Raw genomic sequence first — 14270 nt, forward strand, 5'->3', positions numbered from 1 at the left:
TGACTGTAGTAGACTATGGCCACAGCGATCCCAACGAGACAAGTAGTTGCTGTGGTGGTGTGATGCGTGCACATGATTAGACAATTGTAGGAACTAGGGAGTTACATTTTTACTGGACACTGTGAAACAAAGTTAGTTTGTTAACTTTGAACAGTTACGAGTTCCTGTTGTTGACAACATGAGCGACGCAAAACGACAGAGAAGGTAAGCATGAAATTAGCTTTAGCTGCAAATCATGTCCTTTGCCTTATTGACTTACATTTTTTGCGACGTTTTCCGTATGGGTTTTTGCTTCATTTGTTATTTGCTTCCCATTACTTTTTTTTACAGTAAAATGGTGTTTCAATGTGTTTTGGAGTACTATGTATTTAATTAGGGACACATAACGTAATAGATTTGTTATAACCACGTAATGTTCTAGGTAGCCAAGAAAAACCAACACTTTAGAAAATAATTTGTTAGAAAGACAGTTGATTTTAAGAGATGATTTAATAACTTTTGCTATGTAGGTTTATTTCCTTGCACCCGAAACACAAATAATCAGCCTTTTGCTTTGTCCATATCTCTGACTAGAATGGTGTGTTAACAAAAATATGATTAGTCTGTTACCATCCAAGACCATTTCAGTCACCCCAGTGGTTTTAAATATATCATTTCGAGTTATACAAGAAATATATAAACATAACACGTTTATGAAGAAAAACTTCAAATGTTATTGTTTGTCAAATACATTGAAGCATTTGTTTTTTAATTTCTTATTTGTGTTACAGGACCTCAACATTTACTGCCTTTGGAAAGGCAAGTTTTCTCCTTAAACAATATTTTGAAAAAGATATTCAATAAAGTGTGATTGTAATTAAATTATAAAGTCTAAAAAACTTTGTAGTTCTAGATCTCTCTATTTCATGTAATTATTTTACTTACATTTACAGGCACGGAAAATTCGTCTGAAACATGAACATATAATACAATGCACTGAGACTTTCGCCGAACCACACAACAGAAACAAACACAGTGTTCACCGAGGAGACGCATTCTGGAGTAATGTGTGCAGAGACTTGGGAGTGCCAAATAATTATGCAAATCGTAAAAAACTTAATCTTGTTGCTCTGCACTACCAAAAGGTAAGCACTCTATGATATCTATGTTTATAGTCTGAATACTACTCTGGACTTAGTATTTACGAAGGATAGTGTAAAAATTTTATAAGCTCTGAAAGAAATTCCAGAGCAAAAATTCCTTGAGCAACAGACGTTTGTTTAGACCTGAAGAACAGTGGATGAATAATATAGATTGTGCCTTGCACAGGCACACCTAAGTTTAACTTGGTGGAAGGATACTGTTTATCATTACAGGTCGATGACAATGTAATTTCTACATGTGTATTAAACAGGGAAACATGGAAGTCATACACCAAACAAACAATCTTGATGTTGAAGGTGATAGTGGGACCTCCGGAGAGAGTAAATCTTCTTTGGTACGTATTTCACAATAAAATGACATGATTGATTTTATGTAACGTGTATTGTTATGAATTCAAAAGTTAAATTTTTAAAATTGTATTAATGTTTAGATTACGTAGTTAAACAATCATTTCCACATGAATTTATGGTTTTATATGAATTGTAGTGTAGTGGTAACTCCATAGTGTACAGGTTAATAGTAACACCTAACATGAGACATGTGCTTTAATGGATGGAGGCACAAAACACAGGAACCGTTGTTTCTTGAAGGGCAAACGCATATGATGTGATCCCGTTTCCTAGTCCCAGTCAGCAACCTGGCTGCGCTGTTCTGCACCACCTGTAGGCAACGCAGTGATGACTGACACAACCCTGCATATAGAGAGCTGCAGTAATCAAGGCTAGAAATTACAAAAGCATGGAGTACCCGCTCCAGGTGGGCTCTTGACAGCATGGGCTTGATTTTTGCAAGGCGTCTCAGGTGAAAGAAACTGGACCGGATCACATAGTTGATGTGAGCATCAAATTTAAGTCCAGCATCAAGTTTCACCCCCAAACTGGTCACAACTGGCTTGGAGTATGGCGAAAGAGGCCCAAGATCAACATTACGATCCACATTCCTGCTATTGGGGTGACAAACAATGAGCTTTGTCTTTCCCTCATTCAGATGCAGAACGTTGGCCATTAGCCAACACCTCACCTCGTTAACACTGGACAAAAATGACTGGATAGAGTCACCTTTCTCCGGACACAATGGAGAGTAAATCAGGCAATCGTCAGCATAGAGATGGAATGATAGGCCATGTCTACCTACCTTGTGCGTCAACATTGTATCAAACAAATGTAAATTACTATTTATTTTCTGCTGTGTGGCTGCGGGTCAGGTTGTTTAGCAGATATACGCGTTGATTCCTGGCTCAGTCTGCATGCCAAATATCCTTTGTCAAGATACTAACCACAAGTTGCCCTCCGATGCGCTCATCGGACTGTGAATGTGTGTAAATGTTTATTATTTAGCACTTGATTTTCTAAGTGCATGTATGACGTGTTGTGAATGTGACATGTAGTCCAGAGCGCTTTGAGTAGTCTGGGAGAGTCGAAAAGCAATATATATGAATCATTCCTTTCATCATATTAGTGAGTGTTTGTGTAAGTGAATTACTTGTATTATGTCAACCAATGTAAACCTTTAAAACTAAAACGTGTATTTTTTTTTTACATTACTATACTCATGAGCTAATAATTATTTCACACTCAGGATGAAGGAAACAGTGGCAGCGAAACACTCGAGATGTATCCACCTGAAAAGGAAGGAAATGAATCTCTCTTTTTGCTCAAACAGGTTGGAATTATTTATTACATAACTTTTAAGTGATTGCACTTGATTAAAACAGTGTCTCTATTTAAAAATAATTTCTTTGTTTGACAAATACAATTACATTCAAAGGATGTTTCAGAGGACAGTGATGACAATGGCATTTTCCAAAACATTTCTCCTGAATTGAAACAGCCACAAACTGGTGTGTCTACACCACAATCGTCTACATCACTCGAACAGGTAAATTATTGTCCACATACCATTATTTTTAATGAAATTACATCACATATTTCTTATTTTTAATAATTAATGTGTTTTAGGACTGGAGTACAGATTCACCCAACAACAGTGACAGTAATGCTGAAGAGGAATTCTACAAATGCTCATTGCCACAGCAGCCTTGTTTTTTTTTTCATTGACCCGAAAGACTGGCAAGACCTAAGAAAAACGCAGAAAGGGAGGCTTTTCAAAGGACTGCAGTGGACTAATGTTGTAGCCACTGGCATTAAGTCAGTACACCCATTTTGCAGTTTTGGATTTAAGAGGCATACCATCAACACCAGTCAGTCACGGTCTAAGAGGGCTGTGTTCTCATGTAAGGCATACTGCCGTTTTAAGGATTGTCCAGTGACTGTGACAGTGGAGGTTAAAGATGAAAAAACCCTGAAGGCTGATGTGCTTTTCCAAGGAGGTGAGGTGTGCCACAACACAAAGGAAATAAAAACAAGACCTGTGCGTGGACACTCCAGAGACGAAATAGCAGAACAACTGGAAACCAAAATGCCAAGAAGTCTTTATCTGGATTCTCTAATTAAAATACCAGAAAAAGCTTTCCAAGCCGGGTGTCGGGATGAGGCTCCATCTAAAGAGGTCTTGAAAAATATTGCCTGGTCCCACAGAACAAAAGACAGACCTCATTTAAATGAGATGGCCAGTCTGCAAATTTTACTTGACAGACAGCAAGGACTTCCAAACGAAGTCCTTCAGAGAGTGCTCCTGCATCCAAAAGGTATAATGCTCTGGTCCCGAAAAACACTTACAGTGTTTTACCAACGGTGCAAAGATGACATAGTATATTTTGATGCAACAGGAAGCATTATCTCAAAAGATAATGCTTCTGCTACTCCGTACTATGTGTATGAAATTATAGTTCGAAATCCCTTCAAGGGATCCTCACCTCTTCCAACAGCAACTTTTGTTACATGTGACCATACCACGGCTTCTGTAACATATTTTGTACAAGCATTTCAAACAGAGCTTACACGAATGTATGGAAGCAGGGCAAACAAAAGGCCAGTAATGATCATATGTGATGGCTCACTGGTGCTTCTCCAGTCCATTGCGATAACATTCTGCAGAGCAAGTTTGGAAGACCTCTTGGAGAGATACTTCCAGGTTATCACAGGACAGTTGGACACGGATAACTTCAACATACCCATTCTCCACCGGTGTTTGAGTCACATCATGAAGAACGCAAAGGATCTTTGCAAAAAGAGGTATTTGTGCTCAAAGTCCTTGAGTACGAATGTTAGTTTTCTGTTTTAAGTATTTCTTTGGTGTTAGTGGTCTTGCCCTTGTAGATATTGTTGACTTGTTAATTTATGTCTATTATAATTATATTTTGTTAATGTTTTTTCTGCTAATTATTTGATTTTGTTTGTGTTTAGTATTCATGGTAATTGTTAATATGCTTTTTTGACTACAGACTTGAGAAACACTACAAATTTGGCATGCACGTTTTTGGATTACTGGCCTGTTCTTCCAACCTGAAAGATTTCGATGGCATTATTGTAAGTGCAACAGTAGTTTTCAAAAGTCCATGCAGTGGACCAGAAGTGCAAAAACACCTGCAGAACCTCAAACTGCTGATCAATCCGACGGGAAATGGTGATGATGAAGAAAAAGACATCATTCCAGAGGACTACAAGGTAATTTTAAAATTAAGTTTGGTTTTCAATGGTTGAGATATTAATTGTGTTCATGTTATAGTGTGACACCAATAACATTGTTTTGTAGCACATGTATGTGTTTTTTTAAACAAAATAAGGTCTTCATTATCCGAAATTTTTGTTAATTATATGACACTTAAATTTTTTTTTTTCAGACGACAACAGTTCACTCATCACTTAACCAGCACTTTGCAGAAGTAATTGCCAGTGCCCACCTTGATGTGACTGGACCACCGAATGTGTACCATGCACCAGCATTCATTTCAAGTCTTTCTAAATACTTTCTTCCACATGCTACCTTGTGGTCAGGAATGCTGCTTGGTATGTCTAGTTTCGTTCAATCATCACTTTTATGTTATAATTGTTGTGCTTTATTGATTGAAAGTACTGTTTTTATTTAGGAGACCTTGGACGGCATGGCAAAGGATCAGCGTATGTCTTTCTCAGTAAACGGTACAATCAGGTGTCGCAGTTGAACACGCAGGTAGAATAAATTAAGACAGTAAAAGACACATTATGCAGATTTTGTCAAAAGACTAAATGATGTAATTACCATTTTCAGAACTACACTGAAGACAACCGTACACAAGGGATCATGGAAAAAAGTCAATGGGACCTGAAAAGGATTCGTTTTGATGGAAAGCGTCTCACTAGATTAGATGACTTTGTGCTCATATATCAAAGGAAACATGATGGTCTTCTCAGAGAATATGGAGATGTGGTCAACAAAAGGAGGAAGGTGAGGTTTGAAGACAATAATTCAAATTTCTGGACTGCTTTGGTGCAGTTTTTACACAACAAAAGTCATTCGCACTGCTGTAGTTGCATTTATCATATCTGTAATGAATATTTGCATTAACATTATGAATTGTGTGTTTTATGTGCATGCTTTAGTCTAAAATGTATTTGTTACTGTCGTTGAGACTTTGTGTTATTAGAAAACAAATTTACAACTGCATTACATGTGGTTATAATGAGTTTTCAGATATGATAAATGTAGGAGATTATTAGACTGACAACTGGAATTAAACAAAAGACATGAAGCATTAAGCATTTCGCATTCCAATAAGTTTGGAATTACAGTAAATGTCCTTGACTGTTTGCTTGTTTGGAATATTTTGTACATAAAGATCAGATCAAAAAATTCTTGTTAATTATTTTTAAATTATACTTTTCAGTCTTACCGAGTGGAGACCGAGAAGTGGAAGAAAATAAGTAGAAAGCGAAAAGGCTTCTATGTAACTCCTCAGATGGGAAAACAAGTCAAACAGGTAAGGTATCATCACTTTTTCTTTCATCTATGCATGTCACCACAATTTGTTCTATTTGAAATGTTGTGTGTTGTATGCCAATTACAATGTATACTTGGTTTTTTTTTTTTTTTTTTTTTGCTTCTATTAAGCATGCAATAAATTATGTAATCTTACTGTAACTCTCTTTATATTCCTATGATTGTATGCATGTTTTGGAAAGTAAATAACGATGTCAACTATACATCACTGTACAGTAATTGTAACTCGTCAATGTGTTAAAACTGTTTTGAACAGATTAAATAACCATCTGTTGTGCCATACTACATTTCATAATTAAAAACCTCATTAGTCTTTCACAGCTTTTAGCAAAAAATTGGTTATTAAAAATCATGACACTGGAACTCTCCACACATAGCAACAGCTAGCCATAAAATACTTGTTGTTATTGAAGTAATTAGCATTATTGTTAGTTATTGCAGTTGTAGAAGACCATTTACAACAATTAGCATTTTGTTCTGTAAATGCAGTAACATTTAAACACATAATGCAGACTGCATATTGTCTTAACCTATGTGTGTATTATAGATAGAGAACAATTTAAGTTCTGATAAAGACATACATTTTCATGTGTGTTATGTAAGTATTCTGTGTTCTTCCATGGAAAGTAGTAATTTCATTATTTCTCTAAGGATTATCTACAAGAACCACCAGACTCAGATGTGCCCACAGAGCAGACTGAAGCTGTCACTACACAGGTTAGATTTTTATTTATTGTGAGATATACATACATAAATATATACAGTATACACACACACACACACACACACACACACACACACACACACACACACACACATACATCAATCAATCAACCAATCAATCAAAGCTTTACTTATAAAGCACCTTCCGCAACCCTGTCAGGAAGCCCAAAGCGCTGAACATGGTACTGTTGTAGATAAATATATTGAATAAATCAACTATAAAAGGAATTCAAATAACAAAATAGAAATTACTAAATCCAAATTCCAAAATAGAAATTACAAGATACAAATTACAAAATAGAAATTACAAGATAGAAGAAAGATTCTGGTACAGGACAAAAGTGAGAAACACATTCGGATTGAGTGGATGGATTGAGTGAACCAATGAAAACTGTGAAATCAATTCTACATAAAAGAGGGCCAAAATCAAACATGTTCTGGAAACGCCAAGCGGAGGAAGTGTGTTTTTAGGTGATTCTTAAAGACTGGCAGAGAAGGGGACAGCCTAACTGAGGGTGGCAACTGGTTCCAGAGTAACGGTGCTAGGACTGAGAAAGCCCGGTCCCCACGGGCACGACACCTAGAACGAGGGACAGCGAGCAGGCCTTGGTCAGAGGAGCGCGTGATGGGGAATGTCTGTTCAGGAGTGTGGCTAGATAGGGGGGACCACCACCCTGGAAGAAACTGTAAACAAAGACGAGGATTTTGAATTGTGAGCGATAGCAAATCGGAAGCCAGTGCAGGGAGGCCAGAACCGGACTGATGTGGTCCCGTTTCCTGGCCCCAGTCAGGAACCTGGCGGCGCTGTTCTGCACAACCTGTAGGCGACGCAGTGATGACTGACACAACCCTGCGTAGAGAGAGTTGCAGTAGTCAAGCCTAGAAATTACAAAGGCATGCAGTACCCGCTCCAGGTGGGCTCTCGACAGCATGGGCCTGATTTTTGCAAGGCATTTCAGGTGAAAGACACTGGACCGGATCACAGAATTGATGTGAGCATCAAATTTAAGTCCTGCATCAAGTTTCACCCCAAAACTGGTAACAACTGGTTTTGAGTATGTAGAAAGAGGGCCAAGATCTACATAACGATCCACATTCCTGCTGTTGGGGTGAAAAACAATGAGCTCTGTTTTTCCCTCATTCAGATCTAGGTAGTTGGCCATTAGGCAAGACTTCACCTCATTAACACAGGACACTAAGGACTGGATAGAGTGACCTTTATCCTGACACAATGGAGAGTAAATCTGGCAATCGTCAGCATAGAGATGGAATGATAGGCCATGTTTACACATATTAAACAATATTGAAATGGTCATGTGTTTTAATTTATATTAGAGCACAGAAGACATCCAAGGATGGGATTTGCCAAACAACTCCAGAAAAGTCCAGGAGGCGGAAAAGGGCAAAACATTGGATAAATTACAGGTGAATCAATGTCTATTGTACTGTCTGTAACTTCGATGAAATGTCAACAAACAGACATAACATCAGGAGTCGCTGCTATGTCATTCAGACACACTTCGGAAACATGCGGGTGGTTGCATGAGAAGAACGTGAATTTGTATGTTAGAAGTTTTTTTGCAAAACGAAGGCTTAGGTATTCTGTTATGCTGAAAAGGGTTTATGTTCCCTTTTAACTATTTATCCTTTTAATAGCTTTTCCAAACTAATTAATTATTGATTGCGGTAGCCTACCCTGATGTGAAATAGAGTTATTAGTATTCACAAATTAAATTTGAAGATAACAATCTTGTGCACATAAAAACTTTTTTAAAAAACCTTAACTTGTCCGATAAATGTATTAGGTACCTATGTTGGTGTAACACATAGTCATTTATATGTCTGAATGAATTGTCAATCATCCTTTTTATGTCAATCTCAAAAGGTTCAATCTATTCACCTGGACGCCGCTTTTTCAGTGGGAGACATGTTTCCTCACTTATCCAAGTAACTTCTTCACTCTAAGCTGACTGCAGTTTTCACCAAAGTTAGAAAGAATACATTTTCATAATGACTGAAACAAGCAAACTGAAGTAATGATGGGTTGTGATGTGAGTTGCTTCATCATAATTGTGCAAATTGGTGTGACCATTGATCAACAACGACTGATCACAGATCACTACTAAATGCCCATGACTCAGTATACAAATTTACATTTTGTAAGATGCGTGAAACTTGGAGAGAGGTGAGAGTGAATACATTTCTTGGATGACTGAAGAAATGTTTGTCCCTCTGCAAACGCTACGTGCAGATGAAGAAAATCAGCTTTTGGGGTTCATTTATATGTGTTTCCATATCACCAAACAAAATGAAAGCATTTATAGTATTATGTTGAACATCTTTGAAAAAACAACCTTACTGATTTGTGTACTTCTTTGACAATGTGTTAATAGTTTCTTACTGTTGTGCCACAAATACAAACACACTCTTAATTTTACCCATAGGTCACAGCACTGTGGAAAAGAGAGGAAACCGAAGTTGTCGTTGCTGTGATTCCATCACAAATAAAAGGGAACAACTTTATAGTTCACCACAGCGAGCTGCAATCCCTGGAACCTCATCAATGGTTAACAGGCGAGGTACATGGAAAAGACAGTTTTACAAACCCTGTGTTTTAAGTGTTGTGGAAAGGGGTAACATAAGAACTGATGCGGAGAAGGAGTGGTGAGTCTAAAGAAAAGACATATATTTAAACAGGGAGGGCAACCAATATACACAGTCCTACACTGGAAAAACTCAAACAAACCACGTCATTCTCCCACTGAATAACTGTAACAGGAGTCCTTTTAGCTAGCGCTTCATCATCATGGGGATTGTCTGCAGCTGTTGCAGAGTGGGCGGGCCTAGGCGGAAGCCAGCCTGATGGAGGACTTGTCCAAGGTCCTGAAAAGCCTGGAGGGAAAACACAGGGCCACACAGGGCCACACAAGGCGTGGGAGCCCAGGATCCCTAAGAGACAGACTACAAAACAAATGAAGCTGTATTTTAAATACTGTTTTACACTAATCCTTTCATATCCACCATTTAATTTCCTGTTGTTGTTTTTTTTATTTATTGCTATTCATAGAGCCAAAACATCACTGATCTTAATGCTGTTCCCATATCAACAACAAATTTTTCCATCCACGTTAGACAGACGCAATGTTTTTATAGACAAAGCTATTGTTTATACGTGCTTTAATCTTAAATGGATTTGTTACAGTGCTAATGCACTTGAATCTTCAAATGTTTTATACTTAAAATGTTTTATACAACTCCAAATCACTAACTGTAATTTGAAATAAACAGCATTCCTTTAATTAAACAAACAAATAAATATACGTTAAAAATTTAAAATATATATCAAAGAGGAAATAAAGTGAAATTGTCAAAGACAAAATTTTAGTCTTGTGTCACATTTTGTTAGCCCAATTTACCATGTGGACATGACAAAAGGATGTAAAAATGTTCGGTGATCTTGTAACTGTGGAAGTTATTGACCTATATTTTTGTTTTAAATCTGTTTTTATTAATATGTTTAACATTTATGAGCACAAAATGTCACTAAAATTTCCTTGTTCGTCACTGACAGGAGTCACCCACAGTGTGGTCTTTGTTTGATATAAAGCTTTTGCCTGGAGATAAATAGCAGTTTAACTTGACATCTCTTCTTTATTCAATTTCATTTTTACCAGATTATAGAGTGTGCTCTGCATGTTATGGCCTGCAAGCTGGATTTGGGCAGTAAGATATACATTCTGAACCACTACACTGCTGGTGTCATCCTGTTTGGGAAAAGAGAAATGATGAGGAGGCACTGTTTGTCAAAGGTGAAATATACAAATTCATATACATATTGCAATGTAAATATGTTTTTATTTTACATTGTTCTAATTTTTTGTTAACAGGTCAACTTTGATAACTACGAGGCAATTGTTTCGTTTGTGAACGTTGGAAATGTTCACTGGAAGTGCCTGGTTAGTAGTAACATAAATTGCCTTTCAGAAAATTCATATTCTGAACTAAGTTCAATATTATGGAATAATAAGATTTCTGTTTTTAAAATTAGGTTTTGTAAGTGCCATAAAATGTCACCCTGGAAACTTTTTTTACTTTCTGAGACAACTAGCCCTGATTTATGTGTGTGTGTGATGTCCCACTATCAAGTCCTAAATGTCAAATACCTGTATACTGGACTACTAAATGTTTCCCATCAGTTTACCTTAAAACCTGACATTTAATGTATTCGACTGTAGTAAATGGTGTGTGGACAAAGAGGACGATAGCAAATAGAAATTAAAGTAAATTAACTTGAAAGATTACAATAGGTATTGATGTAATAATATGTATAACAGCTTTTCATGGACTAATTACAGCAATCAGCTTTAATAACTGATCAAACAAGTTATAGTCAAATCTCTCAAGTATGATAAAAATCAGATACATATCTGCAATTACTGGCTACAGAATTAATTATATTATCTTTTCTGTTATAGTACCTAAGTAAAGCAGACAACTGTCTTTACCTTGTTGATCCAGCACACAACACAAGAGAGCTTGAAGAATCCAAAGTGGCAGCACAAAAATTCAGGTAGATTCTCATTTTCAAAAATTTAATTGATTAAATGATCATGTTCTTTTATAGTGCTGCAGTTTTCAAAATGTGTAATCCAGTCCGTATGAGTGGGTTGGGACGGTTCTGCCGATGTGCCTCATTAATTACATTTTAGCAATGAAAAAGCACAAGTTTTTGATTACTTGATTATTTTTTGCTTAATGTTGTGTTAAATCTCAGTGTTACGTAAACTTTATGTGTCCCTATGGTAGATGGGTCAATCATTGGCATTAAGAACTTGCGTTAACATTTCTGTTCCTGCAAGTTTTTTTGTAATGTCTTGGTAAATTTTTTTCTGTTTTAATATATGACAGTCCCTGTTTTTTCTGTAGAGTTATAGTTTCTTTATTCTGTGTGTTTTTGGGTGGTGCAACCCTATTGGCTTTGGTACTGAGGAAAATTAGAGGAATAATGAATTGTGAGTACTATAGACAATTTAATACAGTACTCAAAGACAGTGCTATTCAAAATACGGTAATGACATGTATTTGTTAGGGTCCCTGGGTCGTTGAGCCATAGTGTTAATTGCTCATTACTGTTGTACTTTGATTGTTGCTTTTGTTTACCGTATGTGATCTTTTGGTTTCTTTGTCATAGTTGTACCTTTTTGTTTCTTTTCTGTGTTCCATAGTTGCTGTCTACCCTTTCGGCTGTATCGACGTGTCAAGTCTGCGTCTGTGTTTTTTTCCATGTTTTAATTAGAAAGTCTATGTCTCATGTTAAAGTGTCTGTTTTTGCTTCCTTTGTGTCGTTAGGCCTGAGTTGCCACAGTTGTAGTTCCAATCCTGTTTCCCATTCCCTGCTCGCTCCCTCTGTGTTTTTCAGCCCTGTGTTTTCATCTACACGTCTCACGATCTACTGTCTCCTATGCTGCGTGTTGTCCCTGCCAGCCACCGGGCCGAGCTGGTTCATTTTGTGTTCGAGTTCCGAACAGTTGTCTGTTTGCCGTCCGGCATTATTGCTGTAGTTAAGTTCAACATTTGTTTCCGCGACTGCATTTTGGGTACTTTGCCTGCCTGCACGTGGCCCTGACATGACAGTATAACCCTTGCACAGGGAGTTCTTCAAAATGAGGCGTACTGCTATCGGCAAGACTGACTGGGTGGATATAAAGTTACAAGGAGAAGTTGTGAAACACCCAGTTCAGAAGGACACAAATAGCTGCGGTGTGATTGTCATCTTGGTAAAGTAACAGACATGAGTTTCAAAACATTTTTGTGTTGATGTTGCATTAGAAAATTGATTCTGCTATAGAAAACCAATATGACTAACTTATTTTGTGAGTATTTTGCTATTTCCATAGATGGCTAAGGCGTTCATGGAGTCCTTTCCAAAAAAACCAGGCATGACATTTAAAACAACACCGAAAGCAATGGTGCAACAGCGTGAAGCAATTGCTTCACAAATACTGGGAGCCTCAGGTTTGTGAAGTGTTATAGCACAAAGAGATTACTTGTAGTTAAATACATTCATTGTGATTCACAAATTTTACTGTATTTGTAATAGTGTTCGAGGCAGAAAACAACTGCGCCATGTGTTCAACCCCAAAACCACCTTTTCCAGGGCCTTCTATCACCAAATGGGTAAGACAGATTTGTAATTGAGGATATTATTTTACAACTTGTATTGTGTACAGTTGCTTTTGTAATTTGGTTTTTGTATTGAGGAAGAGGGGTTATTTAGCCTAAACTTGCATTAATTTTTTTTGCCTTGGTGTGTTAGTTATTTGGAATAACTGATATGTAAAGAAAAAAGGAAATACATAGTAGTGGCAGATTAATAAAGATATTCATGTTAAATCATGTGAGAAAATAAATTTTTTGATTTTTGGTTTGTTGAACATTCACAGATCCAGTGTGACAGCTGTGCAAGGTGGTTTCACAAACAGTGCTTGCAGATGAACACAGAGCTGTATCAGAAGGCAGAGGCTGCAGAATGGGAGTGTGCACTCTGTGAAAAATAAATAGTCTTATTTCATTTGTAAAATGTATATATGTCATGGTCTGTGTCTGCATCTCCCCTCATGCTTCTCCCCTGATTAGTCATTGCCTTGACCTGGTCCTCCTCCCACATCCCACACACCTGCAGCTCATGTCCCTCTCATCCTCCCTGTGTATTTAAGCCCTGTCTTGTCTCAGTGTCTTGTCTGTCCTTTGTGGTAATTCTGTACCTCGTCTCTAGTTTGCTTGTTCTTCTTGTATCTCTGTTTTTGTATCTCAAGTATTAGATTTTGAACATTTTGGATTTTGACTCTCCGCCGTAGAGTTACTTTTGTTTTTGACTCACCTTTAAATAAAGTATTTCACTGATTCTCATCCCTGCATCGTGTCATCTTGGGTGCTGCATTATGGGTCCTACAAACCAAGCTTTCAACGTGACAATATAAGGTTGACTAATGTCATGTAATTTCTTATTGCACTGATAGAAACAGAGGAACAGGTGTAAATATTATTTAGAAATTTTGTATGTGTACATATAAAGGTTATGTATCTCAGAAATGTAAATAAAGCTAGATCATTTTGACTTTGTATTGCAGTCTTTCTTTTTAATGAATTTTTGAATATTTAACCTGACTGTCACGAGTGTGGACTGAATACAAGTTTTCTTTAAAATCTGAAGATTTCTACAGTAAATCTGTCTGAAATGTGGCACACAGGTAGAGTGGGTGTTCCAGAGTAAGGATGTGGTGAAAGTTGTACATCAGCTATGACGGATGATTTTTTATGAATTTTTGAATATTAACCAGACTGTCACGAGTGTGGACTGAATACAAGTTTTCTTTAAAATCTGAAGATTTCTACAGTAAATCTGTCTGAAATGTGGCACACAGGTACAGTGGGTGTTCCAGAGGAAGGATGTGGTGAAAGTTGTACATCAGCTATGAAGGATGATTTTTTATGAATTTTTGAAAAATGACATAATTCTATTGACT

General features: G+C 37.0%; 1 protein-coding gene and 1 long non-coding RNA gene across 2 annotated transcripts; both read left to right on the forward strand.

Annotated features, from left to right (window-relative positions):
* Positions 1–2436: 2436 nt before the first annotated feature.
* On the forward strand, positions 2437–3800 carry LOC129165264 (uncharacterized). The gene is made up of 3 exons (XR_008564651.2): positions 2437–2805; positions 2911–3021; positions 3102–3800. It is a non-coding gene; the product is annotated as an uncharacterized lncRNA (long non-coding RNA).
* Positions 3801–3851: 51 nt separating this feature from the next.
* Positions 3852–12370, forward strand: LOC129165448 (uncharacterized). The gene is made up of 14 exons (XM_070541789.1): positions 3852–4277; positions 4487–4709; positions 4886–5051; positions 5132–5214; positions 5293–5469; positions 5909–6001; positions 6673–6738; positions 8080–8169; positions 9189–9323; positions 10419–10553; positions 10632–10700; positions 11220–11314; positions 11970–12015; positions 12164–12370. The coding sequence occupies exons 1-14, from the start codon at positions 4048–4050 to the stop codon at positions 12368–12370; spliced, it is 1815 nt and encodes a 604-aa protein (XP_070397890.1). The 5' UTR covers positions 3852–4047.
* Positions 12371–14270: the final 1900 nt, after the last annotated feature.

This window comes from Nothobranchius furzeri, chromosome 2 (assembly GCF_043380555.1).
Source record: "Nothobranchius furzeri strain GRZ-AD chromosome 2, NfurGRZ-RIMD1, whole genome shotgun sequence".
NCBI classification, from domain to species: Eukaryota; Metazoa; Chordata; class Actinopteri; order Cyprinodontiformes; family Nothobranchiidae; genus Nothobranchius; species Nothobranchius furzeri.

Coding starts and splice junctions, on each gene's coding strand:
- LOC129165448 (XM_070541789.1), top strand. CDS start 4,048: ATGTATGGAAGCAGGGCAAACAAAAGGCCAGTAATGATCATATGTGAT. Junction 4,278..4,486: donor AAGGATCTTTGCAAAAAGAG/GTATTTGTGCTC, acceptor TTTTGACTACAG/ACTTGAGAAACACTACAAAT. Junction 10,554..10,631: donor GGAGGCACTGTTTGTCAAAG/GTGAAATATACA, acceptor TTTTGTTAACAG/GTCAACTTTGATAACTACGA.